This window comes from Aythya marila (assembly GCF_965140915.1).
Source record: "Aythya marila genome assembly, chromosome: 9".
Classification (NCBI taxonomy): domain Eukaryota; kingdom Metazoa; phylum Chordata; class Aves; order Anseriformes; family Anatidae; genus Aythya; species Aythya marila.
The window spans coordinates 13,860,892-13,879,761 of NC_139050.1; the positions used below are offsets into that span (position 1 = coordinate 13,860,892).

Below are 18,870 nucleotides of genomic sequence, written 5' to 3' on the forward strand. Positions count from 1 at the left end.
AGTGAATAAAGCAGGAGAATGCTGTCACTCACGAGGTTTATACAGGAATATATAGAATATATTTTATATATAATATATTTTATATAATCTTGGGGGCTCGGTGTCGGTACGTGGATGTTGTTGATGTGTGGTGAAGGCCCCGGGCCGCCCGCCATGGCAGCCTCCCGCCGCTGCCGCGACCGACAGGCGGCCCGGCCTATCGCAGCGCGGGGGCGGGTTCCTTCCTCGCCGAAGAGCGCCGTCATTGGGCTTTTGGGTCGCCGTGGCAACGGGGCTGGCCAATGGGTGAGCGGCTTACGGCGGTCTCCCCGTTGGCTTGCCCGGCTGTTACTCTTTTACGGCCCGACGCGGAAGCGATCCCTGAGCCGCCCGGCGGTTGGCTGCCTCCTGCGAGAGGCACCCTTATTGGCCAGCCTCCCTGTTACACCCTCCCCCCTCGCTTTGCGATTGGCCAGTCCTTCCCCCTCCTTTCCCCTTGGCCCGGCCACCACCCCCCCTCCCTCCTCCTCTCCAGCTAAGCCCCGCCCACCCTCCCCCTCCATTGGCCCACCCCCCCCGTTCCCTACCCCCCATTGGCCCTCGGGGCCGTCAGTCGCGGCGGGGCGCGGGAGGAGGGCAGAGGGGCGCTCGGTGCGGCGTCCCCTCAGCAGCCACCGGGCCCCGCCCGGCCTCGCCCCGCGCCCGCTGCCGGCAGCATGAGGGTGGCCGTGGACTTCGAGGAGTGCCTCAAGGACTCGCCGCGCTTCAGGTGCGGGGGCTGAGGGGGGCACGGGGCTGGGGGGGGGCCCTCAGGGGGTGCCGGGGCCTCGGGGAGGGCCCGGGGGAAGGCGCCGGCAGCTCCTGAGGCGGCGGGATCGGGGCTGACCGCCCCCCCCCCCCCCCCTCGATCCCCTTCCCTCAGGGAGAGGCAGCAGCCGGCGGCGGGTCGGGCTCTGTCAGCGCTCTGTGGTTCCCCCCGGCAGCCCCTGGCGCTGCCCGCCCCGAGGAGCCGCAGCCAGCCGCCGGGTGCAGCCCCTCGCAGCCTCCAAGGCGCCGTTCCAGGCTTCGAGGGCTAGGAAGTGGTTACGGGCGTGTAGCGAAGCCCTGCGCTGCTGCTGGTTTTAGAAAGCCAAAAAGCCAAACAGCACCCGCTTGATGGCTTTCGTTATTCATCAGTGTTTACTTCTGTAACTGGCCATTCCGATGCCTTCGTGCCATTTGACTGATCCGAACGCTTGGAAGCCTTCTCAGTGGGTCTGGCTGCGGTGGTTGTACCGAGGGTCGGTGCACACAGGGATGCAGAGAGAGGCTTTTATGGGGCTGAGCGTTACCGGAGGGAGCAGTGCCCTTGTGCTGTATCCCCTGGCTCACAGCAAGGCAGAGCCGCGGCTGCCTCCTGACCTCGCCGAGCAGGTGGGTGTAGTCGCGTCCGTCCCATCAGTGTACCTGTTGGAGCGGTTAAATGAACCTGTCAGGAGGCGCACACTGCGTGGAAGTGTCATAGTTTGCTTACACTGTGCTTACAGCCACAGAGAGGACAAGGAGGAAGTAGATGAATCAGAGTTTCTGAGTCACCAAATCCCTTTTTTCACAGGGAAGAACTTAAACCTTTCAAAACACTGCTACGTATAGCTTCACAGACATGGCTTTCCTGCTTGTCTGCCTCTCACGAAGGTCATGTCAATCACTTTTTGGTCTTGATGTGAAATCGGGAATACACTGAATCCAAGAAGGGGTTGTTAGTTGATGTACGAAGCGGATGAAGGTAGCATGATAGAGTTGCTGATACAATGATAGATAATGGCCACAGAGATTCCATCAGACGAGCGGTGTGTTATTTCGTAGTAAGGTATCTTTCTTCCCAGCAGATAAAGAAATCTTTGGATTAGAAAACCTGAGGCAAGGGCGGCCTTCTTGCGTCTCTGTGCTTATGAACTTAGGTCAGATCAGATTGGCTCACGTCTGGAAACCTGACATTTAGGAGCTTATTTCTGAAAGGGCAATAGGAACAGCTGTGAATTTGAGCCCAGTTTTGTAAACTTGCAATCATGTTTTGCTGTGTGTGATTTTTTTTCCCTAATTGTGCTCTTCCTTTGAAGCTTTGAAAATAATCTCTCAGCACTCATGTGCTTCGTGACTCCCATTCTTGAAGTGTGGACAAATCGACGAGCTAGCGAGGAAGTGCGTCCGCAGTTCTCCTGCGGTGTGTTGCTGTCATCCCTCGAATGAAGAAGTTGCTTAGGGAGGGGCCTCGGAGCAGTCCCTGGGTAGCAAAAACGGAGTTGTGCTGACAAGTTCTTTCTGTGTAATCAGGAATTCCTGGAGTGTCTTTTAATATCCAGATAGCGTTGTGAAATAATACTTTCTCCTTATCTTTAAACACTGAGCATTTCAGTTTCAGAGGTTATTGGAACAGGCTTTCTTTTTTTTTTTTTTTCTTCTTGTAACTGAAGAATCATTTCTCGAAATAGATGAAGTATGCACTGTAGCAGCCCCTTTGATCACTTTAAAGCTAAATCGTTAGAAAGGACAGGTACGTTTAAGTGATGTGGAAACGTACCTGCTGTGACAGTGATCTTGATAAATAACAGAACAAAATTCTGTTGCTTGTGATGTGAGCGATTAATTGGAAGAACTCTCTAGGGGAAAAAAAAAAAAAAAAGACAAAGCTTTGGCCTGTTGCAATCTTTAAAATTCATCAGTAAAAAGTTGGTGTTCTTGATTGCTTATTTGTCCTTATCTGCCACTGTTGCTGGATTTTTTTTTTGCATTCAGAGAGAGTTCACTTCCTGAGACCCCAGCTGCAGAGCAGATGATGGGGGAGAGTCAGAGGAAAGCATATAAATGCAGCTGCAAATTGGCATTCTTAGTGAAAGCATGTAAGGGGTGGTTTGAGTAGAATTGGTGGCTGTGGTATGCCTTCCTCGAAGGGACCTGTCCGAGGAGTCCTCCCTGTAGATGTAGCTGCAGCTCTGCGTGGCGTGGGGGGCCTGCAGCACCGGGGCAGCGGCCTTGTCGCTGGCGTTCCCTGATACACGAGTGCTTTTGCCTTTGTTTTGTCTGACTTGGGCTTGGGTGTTAGAACAAGCTGTGGCTGTTGTAATGCTTGTTTTCTGGTCTTTTGTTTTGGAGACAAACTTCATGGACAGTCTGTTAAATTGGGATTTTTCAAAACTCAAGAACTCAAGCTTTTAGGAATAGTTACAGACTTCAGGTAGTTCAGCTCTGGCGCAGGGTGCAGTCTGCGGGGCAGTCAGTCTGGTGAAGGATTTACCGCTTTGCACTCACTGTTATATTTAAGTATGCATCTCCAAAAGCAATAAGCAGTCCTTCATGTCAGCTGTAGCAAATATGTGAGCATTTAAATACTCTGCAGAAACAGGAAGGGGAAATGGGATGCAGACCTCGTGGCAGGAGTGTCAGTGTGCTCCGCAACCTCGGGGCTGCCCGGGCCAGGGGGTCCTGCTGGGACAGGCCTCGCTGTGAGCAGAGCATGGGGTGGGGAAGTGCTAGAGGGAGCTGTCTGCTCCCGCTGTTAAAATAAATAAAGACTGGCTTTTACCTTCTGTCAGCGTTTGTTGCAATTTATTTGCTTTTAGGAAGGATTGAATCCCTTTGCGTGCACGTAGAGCAGGAAGAATAGGACATAGATTAGAACATCTCTTTCCTTCTCTAACATGAAGGACATGATTAACTTCAATCTTTTCGGTATATCTTATGCCAGTAAGTGTGCCATGCTGGAATAAACTCTTTTAAAATCTTTTCTAAGGCTTATTTTTCTGTAAATCTGTTCCTTGAACTGTTGTTTTTAGGCAGTTGTGTTGATCTGGTGGGAGGAGTAATCTAATACCTAGTAGTTCTTTTTGGTATGGATTCATAATGATTGAAAGATCTCATCTCTGAACTTGGCAGCATTCTGTTGTGCGTTAATCACTGAACACCTCCACTGAGAGCCTGGTTTGCTGCGTGTCCTGTGTCAGAAGGCCTATTGAGGATGGCTGTCTGAGCGGGTCACCGATGCCACTTTGGGTTTCCTACATTTCTGATCTTCTCTCCAGTTCAGTGCTATGAAACCCAAGTTGGGTCAATAGGCACCTGTCCCGCAGGTAAGAGGCAGAGTTCTGTCACCTGGGGATGCGGTTAGGGCAGGGAAGTGGCTGCTTTCACCTCTCTGGAATAGCTCTTGTTGAGCTGTCAGAGCCCAGCAAACGTACCTAACCTGTCTGCTAAGTACTTCTGGAGGAGAATGCAGAAATGGGAATGTGGGTGATCCTTTAGGACCCCACAAACAGTGCCACCGTGCTCCAGCCCCTGGCCCACTGTGCCACAAGCGCCCAAACAGGATGCTCTTGGTCCGTGTCTTCGTGGCGAGGCTGCTCGCTGGAGTCAGTTCGGTCATGGCCAAGGCGATAGGAGGTGTGTGGCCAAGGAGGTTGGCTTGGTCTTGCTCAGACTCACGTAGCTCATCCAGGGGAGACTTTCAAAGAAACCTTAGGTCTGGGCTTTCTGCCCTTGGAGTTCAGGAGTGGAAAGTGAGTTTGTAACTTATTGGCAAGGCAGCGTGGAAAATAGTGCAGAAGGAGCGAGTAGGATACAGTAAGTGGAAATAGAAGGCCGCCCAACTTTGTAAGTTTGCTGTCACCTGTTTTACACTTCTGCTGTTGTGTTAAGCTTATCATCTGCAGTGTATGGCTGCAGAACAGCCCACTTCCGAGCTGCAGGCTGGTGATGTGCAGGGCACTGGTGAGGTACATGTGTGCATCTTCGTCCATGCTGCTAAGAGTTGGTTGGAGGCACTTAAGTAATGCTTCCACGTTTCTGATTCTTCACTTTTCTGGCAATGGCAGCAGATGTGCTGTTCTCCTCAGCCTCTAGTCAACAGTGCATTTATTTCTCAAGTCTGACTGCATCTTTCGAACTTATATAAAGTAAATAATTTATCTAAAGAAAGACTTATTGCAGGATAGGATCCAGTGTTAAAGCATTTCTTCTATGGTAGTCCTACTGGAGTAGTTCTCCACTGAGTTCTCCTACTGAGTTCTCATCAAACATATTTCTCAAATACATTTCTTCCAAAGCTCTCAGTAAATTTGCAGAGGTTTTAAAAGATTTCATAAGAAGTTGTTGCAATCCTTCCTAGCAGAGACCAGGGAAAAATGTGTTGAAATCAGACTGTCCTGATTAGGTTAGTACACTTAGTGTGTTTTTGTTTTCTTTAAAAAAAAATAAAATGGTTGTTTTGTATTACAAATGTTAGCTTTGTAATAGTAATTCCATCTTTTTTAATTTTTTTAAATTTTTATTTGTTCTTGCATTGCAATGAATGTTAAGGCTTTCCCATGTGTTTTTATTTAACAGCCCAAATTGCTGACAAGAACTTCAAATGTTCCCTTCCTTAGTTTTGGTCCCAAGTTTTTATCTGGGAATGTTTTTTTTGAAAGGGGAAAAAAAGAGCCAGGAAGGGAGCTCACAGGAGAAGTGGTAGCAATGTGTGAGGTGCAGCGCTGGTGCAGGGCTGGCAGTGCAGCAGGGTCAATTGCTGAAGAACTGACGTTAATTAGGCCTATGCAACTGGTCTTTAATGAATACTTGCCAAATTAGAGGGAATGCTTATCTATGTGTGAGTATCATAACTGTAATTATCAGAGCTCTTACAGTCACTCAGGTGGTTAATATAGGAGAGGTTATGCTCTTTACCTGGAGCGTCTCATTTACGTTGCCCAAACACATCTCATGTAATTTAATTAAGAACTGAAGTTATGGAAATGATAGCTTGATGTTTTTCCAGGGGGACTGGAGGGGAATATCAATGTTGAAATCTCTGGAAAGCAGGGTTAAATGTAACGTTCGTTAGGAAGGTGGCAACTAGAAAATAGCAATCCTGTCTATGTTGGGCTGGGTGAGCTTTGGATAGCTTTGTTCTTCCCTATGTTTCTGTTAAAATGTTGGCCACTAAATGCCCAGCGTGCCAGCTGAGCTGTTAGCAGTGTCCTGGGATTGATAGATTTTAGTTGTTCACACTTAGCTTCTTAACAATCTTCATACTTGAGTGCATTACTTAGACAGCATTTCTCCTGTCTGTGCTACACACAGAGAACAGTATGACTGAAGTTATTGGTCAGTGTTTCCTATGGTGAATCATTCTGAAGTCTTAAAAGCAAACTGCATCCTGATAACCTGCTTTGGGTGAAAAAGGAAAGGAAAATATCCAGCTCTCACTGCCTGCAGAAATACAACTGAAGTTACAGAGCCAAAGTAACCTCTTTGCTGTGTCCTGCTGCAGACCTTGCTGCTCACATCAATTAGTTCGGCATCTCAGGGGGATGCAATTGCAGAAGCGTCATGAGGAAGTGCAAAAATAAAAAGAAGTGGTTACTTAATATAATGCCTTACATTTGCATGGGCAGGAAGTAGAATAAATTCTAATTTACTTTTTTTATTTTTGTTTTTGTTTGTGTGTTCGTAACTCAATTTAAAAGCACCAACAGAAGTTGAAACTTTGTGAATGCCTAAGTGATCTCTGAGCAAATAGCTGCTGTTTGCTGCAGAGGTAGAGGTCCCCAGGACTTCAGGTAACATGGGTGGCTTCTGTTTATTTGGTGAAACAAGTACCAGCAGATGTAGCTGTCTGCAGTGGGAGAGCTTTAGGAGGAAATAAAGGTTAGCATATGGGCTGTGACATTTGTAATATCTCTAGGAGTTTTCCATACCTATCTGTGACAGTATCAATCCTTCTTTTTGTTGTTGCCACTCTCTGTGGCTAAAAGATGAGATCAGGAACGTGACAAATTGTACATACTGTCACTGTCGTAACCTGCACAATTGTAAGCATACAACAAAGCAGATTAAAACATTGCCTGGCCGTAGGATCACTTCAGGAGGAGTCCTTGCATATTCAGTGGAGGAGTTTCCCTGAACACTATAAGTAGCCAGACTTGAGACCTAGGTCAGTTGTTTTCTTCTGATACACTGCAGATTACTCATCTACACGGGCAAAAGTTTTCTGTGGGACGATGTCCTGTGTACATTTCCAAATTGTTAAGACACAAGAAAATAAGAATTACTGCAAAACAGTCTCAGTGTTTTATGAGATGTTTTGAACAGAGAAAATGCCTGTCAGATAGACGATGGGCAAACCTGCTAACGTGGCATGTGTTTTCCTGTGAGCCAGGCTTCCTGTGTGAAGTTCGAACGTCTGGATGCTGCAGCTTACAAGCACGGTGCAGCTCAGTAATCTCCAGAGTTGCTGTCATTACTGTTATTGTTATTGTCAGTAGTAATGAGGGTTTTAGATAGTTTTATGTGGTTTTGCACAGGATGTGTAGTCTAGCACTACTTAGAGCATATGAGCAGAGCACTTGATTTTTTCGTGACTGTACAATGTGCAGTCGGTAAGTCGCTAAAAGAGAAGCTCCAGCGGCAATTCGGTACGCATAAACACAAAGCAGAGCTAGCGAGCGGTTTGCATGATGTGATTTTGAAGTTTCTAAACCTCCAAAATTTATTTGTGTTTTAAGCTGGATGTAATACAAAGAGAAACCGGAGAAGCCATATGCAGCGAAATGTATTCCATCTGTCAAAATTAAAAAAGGCTCCGTTCAAGAGGAGTCCAGATTTCCATCTCTCCGAGTGCCAGATGTTGATTTAAGTGGGAACACATGGGTATCAAACACACTAAGCGTTTCTGTGCTTTTTAAGTATCCTAATTTTCAATTGCTGGTGATCTTGTACCTATTTCAAACAGACTGGTGGAACCCTGTGTAGATCGTGGGGAGCCTTCGCTGCTTGGAAAGGCGCTCTGTGGGCTGAGGTTGGAGTCCATTGTCTCGCTTGGGGTGGGGGAAGGTGGCTTTTGGTTCTGCCCCATTTCTGGACTGCCTCCTGGCTGTGTGTTACCCATCCTGTCTAAGGTGAGGTGTGGGTTGAGTATTGCAATATCGCTGTTTTTTTAGGTACTACACTGTTCTGATATGCTTTAGGTTTAGGACTACCTACCTAACTGGGTGGGTGAAGAAGAAAATAAGGGAATTGGTGGTGGAGCCGTGCTGGGCCTTGCGCTCTGTGCCAGGAGTAGCACAACGAGACTCACCGGAGCTCCCAGGGGATTGTTGAAGGTGTTGAAGACTCACTGAGCTCACCAGGGAATGCCAGCAGCATCGCGTCATTCCTAGATTGGTAGCATCCGTGTACATTTTGAGATCCTATCTCTACAGAGAATTCAGTAATTACTGAAACAGGCCCCTTCTGAATTTCCTTGAAGAGGAAACGTAGATTTCATCTCAGCTGCTGGGTAGTCATTGTTCCTTCTATGGGACCCCATACTCCTGTGCTCCTGCAGCTCTCCATGAAGAGCAATAGCTGTGTCCTGAGCACTGCTTGGTTTGCTTTAGCCCCCTATGGCAGGATGAGGTGAGCTGCACCCTGGGACTGCTGTGGTCGGTGCTATTGTTTGCAAGAGACTGAGGTGAGTAACTTGGGTGTGGGTACCCTTGTTTGATCAGGCAGGGCAGATGGCAAGAAGAGAACAGAAGTACTGGCCTTGGGGTTGGGGCTGTTACTGGGACAGAAACTTGTTAAGGTGGCTGAGGAATCTCTGCGGTGTCACTGAGGGTGCAATTTAGGGCTGAAGCCTCTAATGTGTAGTTGATAAAGGCTGTGTGAGCTGCTGTTGGGCAGCGTGCCTGCAATTAGCTTAGATAGCTGAATGAAAGCCCAGTGTCTCCAACATCTCCTGATGGCTGAAAGCTGTGGGTGAAAGGTAACTAAATGTACCCAGAGTGTACTCAAGCCTTCTCTGGGGCTGGGGGTATGCCTTATGCATTTGGCAGTTTTTGTTTTTATAGCTATTCACATACTTATTTTTTGAATCGATTGCCCAGTATCACTTGAGGGGGATGGAAAGGAAACGAGACTGGCTTTTCCACATGTGACAACAGTAAATTTGAGGAAAACACCAACGCATTGTTTATCTGTATTCTCCTACTCCTAATGCTTATGCTCTGTGGTCTGAGATTGGGTTCATTTGGCTTCTTCAGTGCAAATGCAGAGCTAGAAAAGGCAAACAAAGATTGTTCCCTCTTACTGCAAAGTAACAACGAAACTATAACGTGCATGTAAAATGCAGCTGATGTAGCTGTGCGAGATGTAGGCACATCCATGCACCTCACAGCAAACAGAAGCTTTAAGTTCAGAACTGGTGTATTGCAACACAGCTGCAGCCTCCCCTCTGCCCGTGGAATCAGGTGTTCTGATGTTGTGGAAACGTTGCAAAAATATGTTATTGAAATGGACGAAAAGTAAATACTTCCTGATGACTCTCTTCATGAAGCTGAAACTTTCCTCTGGTTTCAGTAAAGAGAATCCACCTGGTGTAAGTAGCACTCCAGAGAGCTAATGCTCCTTACCTCTTCTAACACCGCAAGCTCTCGTTATAGAGGCTTTGGCCTCTTGCGGTGGTTTGAGCATGCCGGTACTTTTCTGTCCGTAGCAGGTATGAGCTAGCAAGTAAGGAAACTGCAAACAGAAAGGGAAGAAATCGCCTTACTCTTCTGAAATCCAAGATAACACAAGACTCGTAGAGAGATTATAGGATATCTCTGTAAATAATGGGTTTTGTTTAACTACAGAGTCCTCTGATCTCCAGTTGCTTCTGCTTTGTGGGAGTTGTTGCGTACGGATGTTTAAATCTTGCTGTTAGCAATTCCGAGCATACTGATACTGAGAAACTTGCACCGAGGGGATCTGGTGATATTTACTTCTGTTTCTCAGCTGCTGCTATCCGGCCTTTATATCAGCTGTGCCTGGGGGGTGTAAGGGGTATCTTCCATGAGGGATTAATTCTTGGGTTATTCCTTTGATTGTTATTACTTGTAGCTTTTAAGGAGTTGTGTCAGCTTTTCTTCTAGTGTCTGACTGGGAACTCCAGACCGTGAGCAGTAGTTGCCCGTAGTCAGAGCATCATGAGCCCTCAGCAACAAGAGGCTGAACACAGCACCCTCGGTTTCTGCCTTTTTTTTAATTGTTGGCTTAGCTTCCTGAGGCTCTGGTCCTGCTTCCTTAGCTGATAGTAAAGCCCCCTAGAAGGCTTTTGACTCCTTGATGTTGGAATTACAGGTTAAAGTTGTTCAGGACAGGTATTGTGATGTGCTGCACTCTTATCTGGGTTGGCATTGAGCAATGTAATCAGCTCTCTGGCTGTGAAGCTTGTGTGGTTGCTACTGACATCGTGTCCCCATCTTGGTAGCAGCTGGCCATAGTGAGTAAAGAATTGAAGTTGGAAGATGAAGGAAATACCGAATATTAGAATCTCTGTGGAACAAAAATATTTGTAATTTCTTACTTGGGCTTACTATCAGGTTTGCTTGAGCTTGGGGAAAAAATATTAGACAAAGCTACTGGGAAAACTGTTGGAGATTGCTGGCAAATTACAGCACAAGTAGATGGAGAGGGAAAAGCTTGAACTTGGGGCCAGCAGGTAGTACAGGTGCCCTTAAAGCTGTTTGATAAGGTAAATGTGCTGCACTGCTGGGAGTTCAGTGGTAATCAGTTTGACTTTCAGCCGTGTGTACTGGGTGCAACAGAACTTTCCTTTTTGAAGTTTACTTTATCACGTTGGTTATCTTTTGAGCCATGTGTAATCTTGCAGTAAAGAATAAATCAAGAGAAGCATGCATCGTAAAGGGATTTGTCTGCTTTCGTTGCTTGTTGAATGGAAGACCACGTGAATTACTGAGGATCAACTAAGCTTTCTAGATGAAGGTGATGTTAAAGACCAGTACCTACAAGCAGACTTTCAGTTTAATGATTAGATGAATTCAAAGGAGAAACGCCCATCTCTCATTTCTCTCTTTTGTTTTAATAAGACAAGTCTGAGCTGGAAGGAATTGAAGACCAGTTCTAATACCGAGGACTTAGTTCTTGTTTTGTTTTTTGGCTGGGGAAACTTGAAATCTATCTGTTGCTTGCTACAAACCTGAGAACTTGTTTTATTTATTTGCCTTTTCCAAAATAAAAATCTTCAGAATCCTTTGGGTCCCTCCTTGTATCCAAAGGAATTATAGGAAATCAGTTCCCATGTTTCAATCCACCAAGCTCAGAAAATTCATAGGATTTCAGAGTGGGGGTGGAATGGATGCTGTATTTCAGATTCCACGCCCCACTATTCAGGTTGTAAAGCTTTTCTGAGCTATCGATGAAATGCTTTGTGGTAATGACTGAAGAATTAATAATGTGAAGTGTATCCGTATGACTGAGGAAGTTCATCTCGGCATGTCTTGGGGCATTCATCATCTGTTCCTCAGCGTGGAGGGGCTCCGTGCCAGCAGGGAAAAATCTCTGTGGTGCCAAACCAGCGCCTCAATGGGCTCTGTGACAGGCTGCAACAGCATTCTTTCTTCAGAGCATCTTAATGGTTATGAGACATGGTGTAAGTCATGAAATGCTTCTTGTATGTGTGTATCCTTGCTGTTATCCACAACAGCAAGGCCCTGTTGGTCAGTGCGTGGCTTTTGACTCTCCATGCATCACGTTTCTTTTTTGATCAGTGGCTTTCTGATACCATTTTACATGTACCAAATGTATTCCTTGTGAGCATGCTGGTTAAAATAACTCAGGATACTCTTTTTATATCTAATTAGAGATGAAAGAAACCAAATTAAATACACGGTGGGTGGAGGGAGCAGTCGCCAGGCTGGAAGGTAGGTCTGCTGTTCAGAGGGACGAGGAGGAAGACAGAACTGGTAGAAACCTCATGAATTTCAACCAAGCCATGCAAAGACTGAGCAGAGGACCAGCCCCACAGAGCCGTACTGGTGGGCGAACACCTCAGCATCCTGGTGAACAGAAATGGGCTGTCTGTTGGCAGTGAAAACCTGCCGAGTGCTGGGCTGCGCTGGCAAGAGCAGAGCTGGCAAGCTGAGGGAAGAGAGAATTGCTCCTCTTAGGAGTCACAAGACTAAGCTGGGAGTACTATGACCAATTTTGGGCCCTGACAGTACAGGAAGGATATTGCAAAAATGAAACGTGCAGCCTAGGGCTGCTGTACTGGATCGCGTGGTGTGAAAGGAGGGGATGAGAGCCGTGCCTTCGGCAGGCTGAGAAGGCTCCTGGAGGAGCTCATCGTTGTCCTCAGTTACCTAGTGAGAGGTTATGGGACTTAGGTGGTAGATCTAGGTGTGGGATTTTATTTTTAGGTGCATATTGGAAGGAGATGACAGTTAAAAGTTGTAGCAGTGCAGATGATGTGCACTGGAGGTTAAGCATGGGAATGGGGTGCCCAGACAGCCTGGGCTACTTCCATCCTCCATTCGCATCCAAGGGGAGAGCACCAGGCCTACTGGTTATAGAGCACTTACAGCTTGTCGTGGGTGGAGCAGCAGCATCAAATATTCCCCTTCTTAGCGTCTTTTGCCACAGCTGTGTGTTACAGGCCCTTGTGACTGAGATGTGTGTTGGTCCTCTTTGTTTTGTTTGTTTTGAAGAGGGAATTTTTCAACTTGTCCATAGGGTGTTTTGAAATTCTTTTGCTTTGAAGTATCTGTTACTGTAAAACATACAGGTAGTGACTTACTCCTATTCCCTTCAGTCGTTAACAATGCTGAATGCAGTCACCACGAGGAGTGGTTCATAAACACCTCCACTGCTGAGTTTGTTCTGGTTTGATAAGCAAGGCAGGGAATTGTCACCTCCGTGACCTTTTCATCTGAATCTTGGTGGACACTGCAGAGCAGGGCAGCACAGGTTGAAACCCATCTGGTATCATACAGAGCTGTAACATGAGGGCTTGGTAATTCTGATAGTTTGATTTTACACATGTCCAGAACAGTGGGATGCACAGAGAGCTTGCAGCTAGTCTCCAATAGTGTCTGTATTGGGTTTATATTTAAAAGCTGAAATGATGGGTTGCTTTTACTTATCCAGTGATGGACCAGCTTTATCCAGCTCGGGCCCTTTCAGCTGGTGAGCTGTACATATTATTGCAACCGCTACTCAGTTTTCCTGATGTCCTTAATGTTAAAAGTGAAATGAATTGAAGAGGACAAAAGGGAGTTAATCACGGTTCCATTTACTTGTTGGTTCACGTTCAATGTTCTTTGTCTGTCCAAGGCTGAATTGTTGTGCTTTGGCAGTGGGACATGCTAAAGCTGCTTTATTTACTCTTCTGACATACAGCTGGTCTCAGGCAACTATTCCACAGTAAATAATGTACGTATATTTCTTTTAAAGTGTTGTAGTACTTGAACGTGTTCTCAAATGCTTTGATTTATGTACTGATAATTTGTGGCAAGTATTACATGTCAATTTTATACTGTTATACTGTTGTGAATGTTACTTGAAAGGGTATGTCATCTGCAATGCAATCAGGCATTAAGGGGCGATTCCACAGAGCATATGTGCAGGTAGGAGATCTGTGTCTTTCCAAGGTTTGAAGACAACGTTTTATGTTGTTGAAATTGTAAAGGTGAGAATCTGCTGTTCTCACTTCACAGACCCAAATGTATGAACACAGTCTGAATAGCACTTGATTTTGTGTAATTGTTTCTGCTCTTCTGAAAGTGTACTGAGAATGTGAATCTCAAGATTCAGGCTTTCAGGTTTCCTTAATGAAAATGAAAGCAAAACGAAAACTACAGGAAAATACTAATAGGTTATTCTCTTTATTAACTTGATACCGGGGTATATTCTACAACCAGTAATCGGTCATCCACATCACCTTTGACTTCTCCAGTTTGTTGCCTTTGTTCAGCACCTAATTTATGGTGAGTACTGGTTCCAGCCTCCTCACTCCCAGGAATACAGCATAAAAATGTGAGGTAGAACAAGTGGATGAGACAAATTGAGTGGAAGATGTGAGGCTGGTGGTGAAGTTTGAAGAACAGCCATCTTAAAAGCACTGGCCACTGTCACCCCCTACACTGTAGGGCTAAATGGGGCGATGCAGGCCAGGCAGGCACTTGTCTGTGACCACAGGCTGCTTGGCCTTGTGGTCAGCACTGTGTAGTGGTCAAATATCGACCAAGATGTTTGCACAGCATCTGGCTGGCTGTGTTTTGGGAGGGGCAGAATGGAGGAGAGGATGACAGCGGCTGAGAGAAACATTCCTGGGAGTCCTTGTTGGGCAGCATGGAGAAAATGAGAGGAGGCTTGCTCACAGAAGTTGTCCTCCGCCCCTCGGCAGCTGTTCTGGCTTCGTGTTTCACTCTGCGCTGTTTGAGCATCTCGGGGAGGCACAGATGTTTGACTTTGATTCATGTACTGAGGCAGACTGGAAGGGCTGAATCCTTGCTCCTGATGCCAGAGCCTTTTGGCTGAGGTTACCCTGACGCAAACCCCAGTCCCAGCTCCCACTTCACGAAGGAGAAACATTCCTGGGACATGTCACATTTGGCACTCGGTGCTGTTTTATGACCGCTTCCTGTGTTTAGGGCTGGAGATTTTGTCTTGGCCGCGGGCGTGGGTTTTGCTCAATCGTGACAATTTTCCATGAACTTTAGTTCCTGAGACAGATGTTCTAGAAAAATGTACCTTTGTATCCTGTGGCTTCATGAAGTATTAAATTAAGAAAAAAATAATAACAACATGGACATAGCAGAGCTCGGGCCAGCTGTTCTTAAGGTGTTCCCTAACCCAGTGTGAAATTAATTCTGCACAGATGGGTGCTGTCATGTTTACAGGTTATCAGGTTTGCACTGCTCGCTGGTGGCCAGAGGGCACCTGGACCCATCACCCGTATGCTCACAAGCTAGCGTTGGTTACATACTGTGTCCATGAAGGGAACTTTACTCGTTCTGATATGACAGAAGCAGTACAAGCTGCTGTTTCGGTGCAGAGAAATAGGGAGTGGGATGGGTTTGGCCATATGTGGTGTGAGGCCTGCTGGTGGTGGCAGCTGAGTCTGCGGCCAGCCGAGCGGAGGGGCTGCGTGCTCCCTTTGCCCGTGCTGTCTGTCTCTGCTTGGCTTCACGCTGCTTTTTTGAGCTGCCCTCCTCTTTTCAGTCTTCTGAGATCCTGTCCTGGCTTTTATTCCAGTTTAGCCAATTCTGTCTTAGAGTTTCTGCCCCCTGGTGAGTACAAGTGTGATTATTGAGCAGATGTGTTGCCTTCACGCTGCCCGCTCCAGCTGCCTTTATCTCCCCTCTTAATCTTAAATCTCCCGCAACCTTTTTAGCTCATTAAGTTCCGTGGAGCTAGGACTCTTTGCTAGTTAAATACACCAAAAAAATCTCTTATCTGATCTTCCTGCAATTCTGTAAACAATCTACTTAATCATGCTTTTCTTTTAATGCCAAAGAAACAAACAAAATTGTTTGCACCACGACTATAAGCAAACTAATACAATACAGCAGGCTAAATATTGAGATGTTTATCCTTTCCTTCCTTTGCACTCCCCAGTTCTTTCAGAAACAAGATTTAAATCTCTAGACTTACATGAAAGTTAATCATGTATGGAAGAAAAAGAAGAAAGTAAGAGAAATTGCCTTTGCCTGAAATCCTCTGTGGTGTGAAGTCAGAGAACAGGCAGAAGCCAAAATGTAACTGTATGGGAATGTGCTTAGATATAAAACCCAGGATGTAGCTGTGGGAATGCCTTTAGATACAGGACTGGAATGTAACTATGTATTGGTGAAACTCAGAAAGCTGGGAATGTCATGCCTTGTGTTTCAGCACTGCAGGCAACTGGCAGTGTTTTTCAGAGCTGTTCTTGTAAAAACTGCTTTTCCTGCGTTTGGGGCCTGATCCAGGCTTTTTTATTTTTTTTCCTTCTTGGCTTGAACTCATGTGAACTAGAACGGAATTAGCAAGAGGCAGTGAAGCTGTGGTTCTGTGTACTCTCTCCTCGGTGGTAAAGCTGGCTCAAGAAATTCCTGCTCCAAATCGTAGTTCCCTGCTGGTCTCACTTTTTCCAGGAACGGGGTGGTGTGTTTTTTCTGCTGGGACTGAAACGTGAAATATCTGACCTGATTTTTCCAAAAAGCTTTGCAGAAAACTTCCTATTCATTCTTATTTCCCCCGAGGCAGACTGCTGTTGGTAAGCAATGTGGCTCCGCGAGCAGTTAGGCTGGAGGAGCTGAAAGACTGAGGCGCCCCGTGATGGGAGCAAGGGACAGGAATACAGCTCTTCAACCAACCCTTTTGTAACGGGGAATCACAGCCTCAGTGTACAGGTTTTCATAGTGTAGCATTTGTTGCTAGAAATGGGTCCGTTCAAATTCTCAAGGCAATAGCCTGATGAAACTTAGGTTCACGACCTCTCCGAACAAAGTGCCTTCCTTTCTCAGTCTCCTGGTTTTTGTTTCTTTGTTTGTTTTTCATGTTGCAATAAGCAGAGAAGAGGGCGTTAAAGGAAACATCAGCCCTCTAGCCAAAAGAGTTATTCTAACAAATACGTTTTCTGAAGGCAACTTTTACTGGCATGTAAAATTTCACTGGCCCAAAGGACAGAATCGGTCTAGACTAGGGGCAAATGACAACTGATGGTGTATCTTCAGCTTGACTGCAAGTCACTTGACTCATGGCAAATGCTGTATTTTTTGATAGTCTGCTGTGAGGCGGTTTAGTCAGTAGCCATAGTTTTGCAGAAAGAACGAGGAGAGGACTGTCTGAGTCCCGAGTGTCAGCAAAAAAAATACAGTTTTACTCAGATTCTTAATTTCTTTCCTTGGTTATGGCCTCCAGACAAATAGGTTACTGGCTGTACAGTGACAGAGGAAACATTTAAATGTGGCAGTCATAAAGGTATAATACTACATCTCAAATCCTTGTTACTAAGCCGTCTGGTTTATCTGTACTTTTTTCTAGTAATGTGATTTTTTTTTTCTGTCAGTTTTTTCTGTAGTTACATGAAATCTGTGCTGAGTTAAATAGCTGCAATTTAGGTGAAACTTCAGTGGCCATAAATGAGTTAAATGAATGTGTCTCTGCCCCTTCCCCTGAGTCCCAGAGTATTCTTGTATAAAGTTTTACAGGGAATCATTTTTATCCATGCAGGGCAGCTCTAGAAGAAGTAGAAGGAGATGTGACAGAACTGGAACTGAAACTTGACAAGGTAAGCTTTCTAATTCAACAAAGTCTGCTTTGGAAAAAATCTGACAAGGTATGTGTTCGGGTTGGTGTAACTCAAGGTCACAGCTGGGAGGTGGCTGTTGGAGAGGGGAAGGACCTGGGTCAACCCAGAGACCCCAGCCTGTGTAAGCAGCGTGAGCCAGCGTGGTCACGGCCACATCTGGATAGTCTTGTTGTAGAAATCCCAAGCCAATGCTTTGTCTCTGGTAGTCTGCAGGCACATTTACAGCATGGTAGGGGTGTGTGTATATAAACATATATCCATCCTTCAGGCTGGAGGACTTCACTATTGTAAGTTTTTATCGTGCTTTTTGTCATGCTTTGTGCACGTATGTAAAATAGACATTTGTGTAGCATCTTTTCAGGGCATTGCAATTCATTTGCCACTTTCTCTAACCAGTAGTACTTGGAGGCTTTTATTCTTAGCATTTTGTGTGTAGCTTGTTTTTGTTTTAAATCTCCAGAAACTCTCCTGTCTTTGTATTTTATGCTAAATACGTAAAATTATTTGTTGCTTGTGTTGTAATGTGGCAGACAGATGTCACTTGTTGGCCTCCTTCACTGTGTTTTGAATGTGGACCTTTCTTTTGGCAGCTGTGAGTTGGCTGCACAGAGGCAAAGTCAGTGTCAAGTGTAATTTTAAGTGGGAAGACTTCTTCCTTATTTCCTTGTAATTAGTGTAACCATTTGCTATTTCAAAACTTTTTTTTCAAAGGGCTGAATGTGAATGTTGGTGACAGTGATGGCTAAGATATGTTGTTACTGTAGGAGTGATTAATCTGTTTCGTGAGACTGAATATGTAAGCACTTAAAGGATATGAACATCTGTCTACAAAGTCTGTTTCCCACTGGGCTAAAAGGGTCATTTGGGGGCATAAGGGGAAGAATTCTCAAATTCCTTAAGGGGCCTTGACCCTCACTGCAGAACTGCTTGCAGAAGGCCAGTGCCAAAAATGCCGTGTTATCATGTAAAATCCATTTAATCTTTACCCTGAGACAGTGCCCTAGTATTCCTCAAAGCAAAAACACCTCAAACCCTTTTGCTCTTTTGTACTTCTGAGCTAGTTTACAAAGTACTTGTATTTAAGCAGTGTAATTGTAATATGAAGTAAATGATCTAATATAATACTTTAATCTAAAGCCAGGCTTCTTGTGTGTGAGCTGAAATAACTATGGCCCAAGGGTAATGATTTGTGTAGGCTTGGATGGCAACTTCTTTTGTTTGGTTAGTCATATTATACTTGGCTGTATTGTCCTACAATTATGATTTCTGGGCTACACTGTTTGCTTTTCCCCCTGCTTTGGAAGAAAGGGCACTAAGCAATGAACCAAAAGTGAAGAAAATTATGTTGGTGTTTAAAAAACAAACAAAGAAAAACATCAACCTTTTAGCATGTCACTTTTTCTCTTCTGTTGTAGCTCGTAAAGCTTTGCATTGCAATGATTGATACTGGGAAAGCATTCTGCACAGCCAACAAGCAGTTCATGAATGGAATTCGAGACCTTGCACAATATTCCTGTAAAGATGCGTTGGTTGAGGTAAGTTCTTGAGGTTAAAATTAAAGTAGAAAAGCATAACTTTAAAAGGGCAAAGCAGAACATTTGGCAAGAGAATTAGTTGAAGTTTATACTATTACTTGTAGCTCGTTTTTCTTTGGAATATACTTTAAGATTGAGCTTTTTTGACTGTGGTGCCCTGCATTTGTCTGTGTTTCATTTCAACTTTTAACCTGAGATGATGAGAATTTTCCAAATCCCAGAAAATCTCTTTGGATAGGAATAGTCATTTTGGAAGAGTAGAGAAAGACAGTTTGCTGTGGTGAACAGGTT

The 18,870-nt window shown here is 45.3% G+C and overlaps 1 protein-coding gene across 2 annotated transcripts in view; it reads left to right on the top strand.

The window, feature by feature from the left end:
- The first annotated feature begins 613 nt into the window (after nt 1-613).
- Nucleotides 614-18,870, top strand: part of ACAP2 (ArfGAP with coiled-coil, ankyrin repeat and PH domains 2) — a 64,069-nt gene continuing 45,812 nt past the window's right edge. For both annotated transcript variants that reach the window (XM_082767738.1, XM_082767739.1), the window contains exons 1-3: nt 614-748; nt 16,966-17,023; nt 18,460-18,579. In XM_082767738.1, coding sequence (XP_082623864.1) covers nt 696-748; nt 16,966-17,023; nt 18,460-18,579 — 231 coding nt within the window. In that variant the 5' untranslated portion in view covers nt 614-695. The remainder of the gene's footprint in view (nt 749-16,965; nt 17,024-18,459; nt 18,580-18,870) is intronic.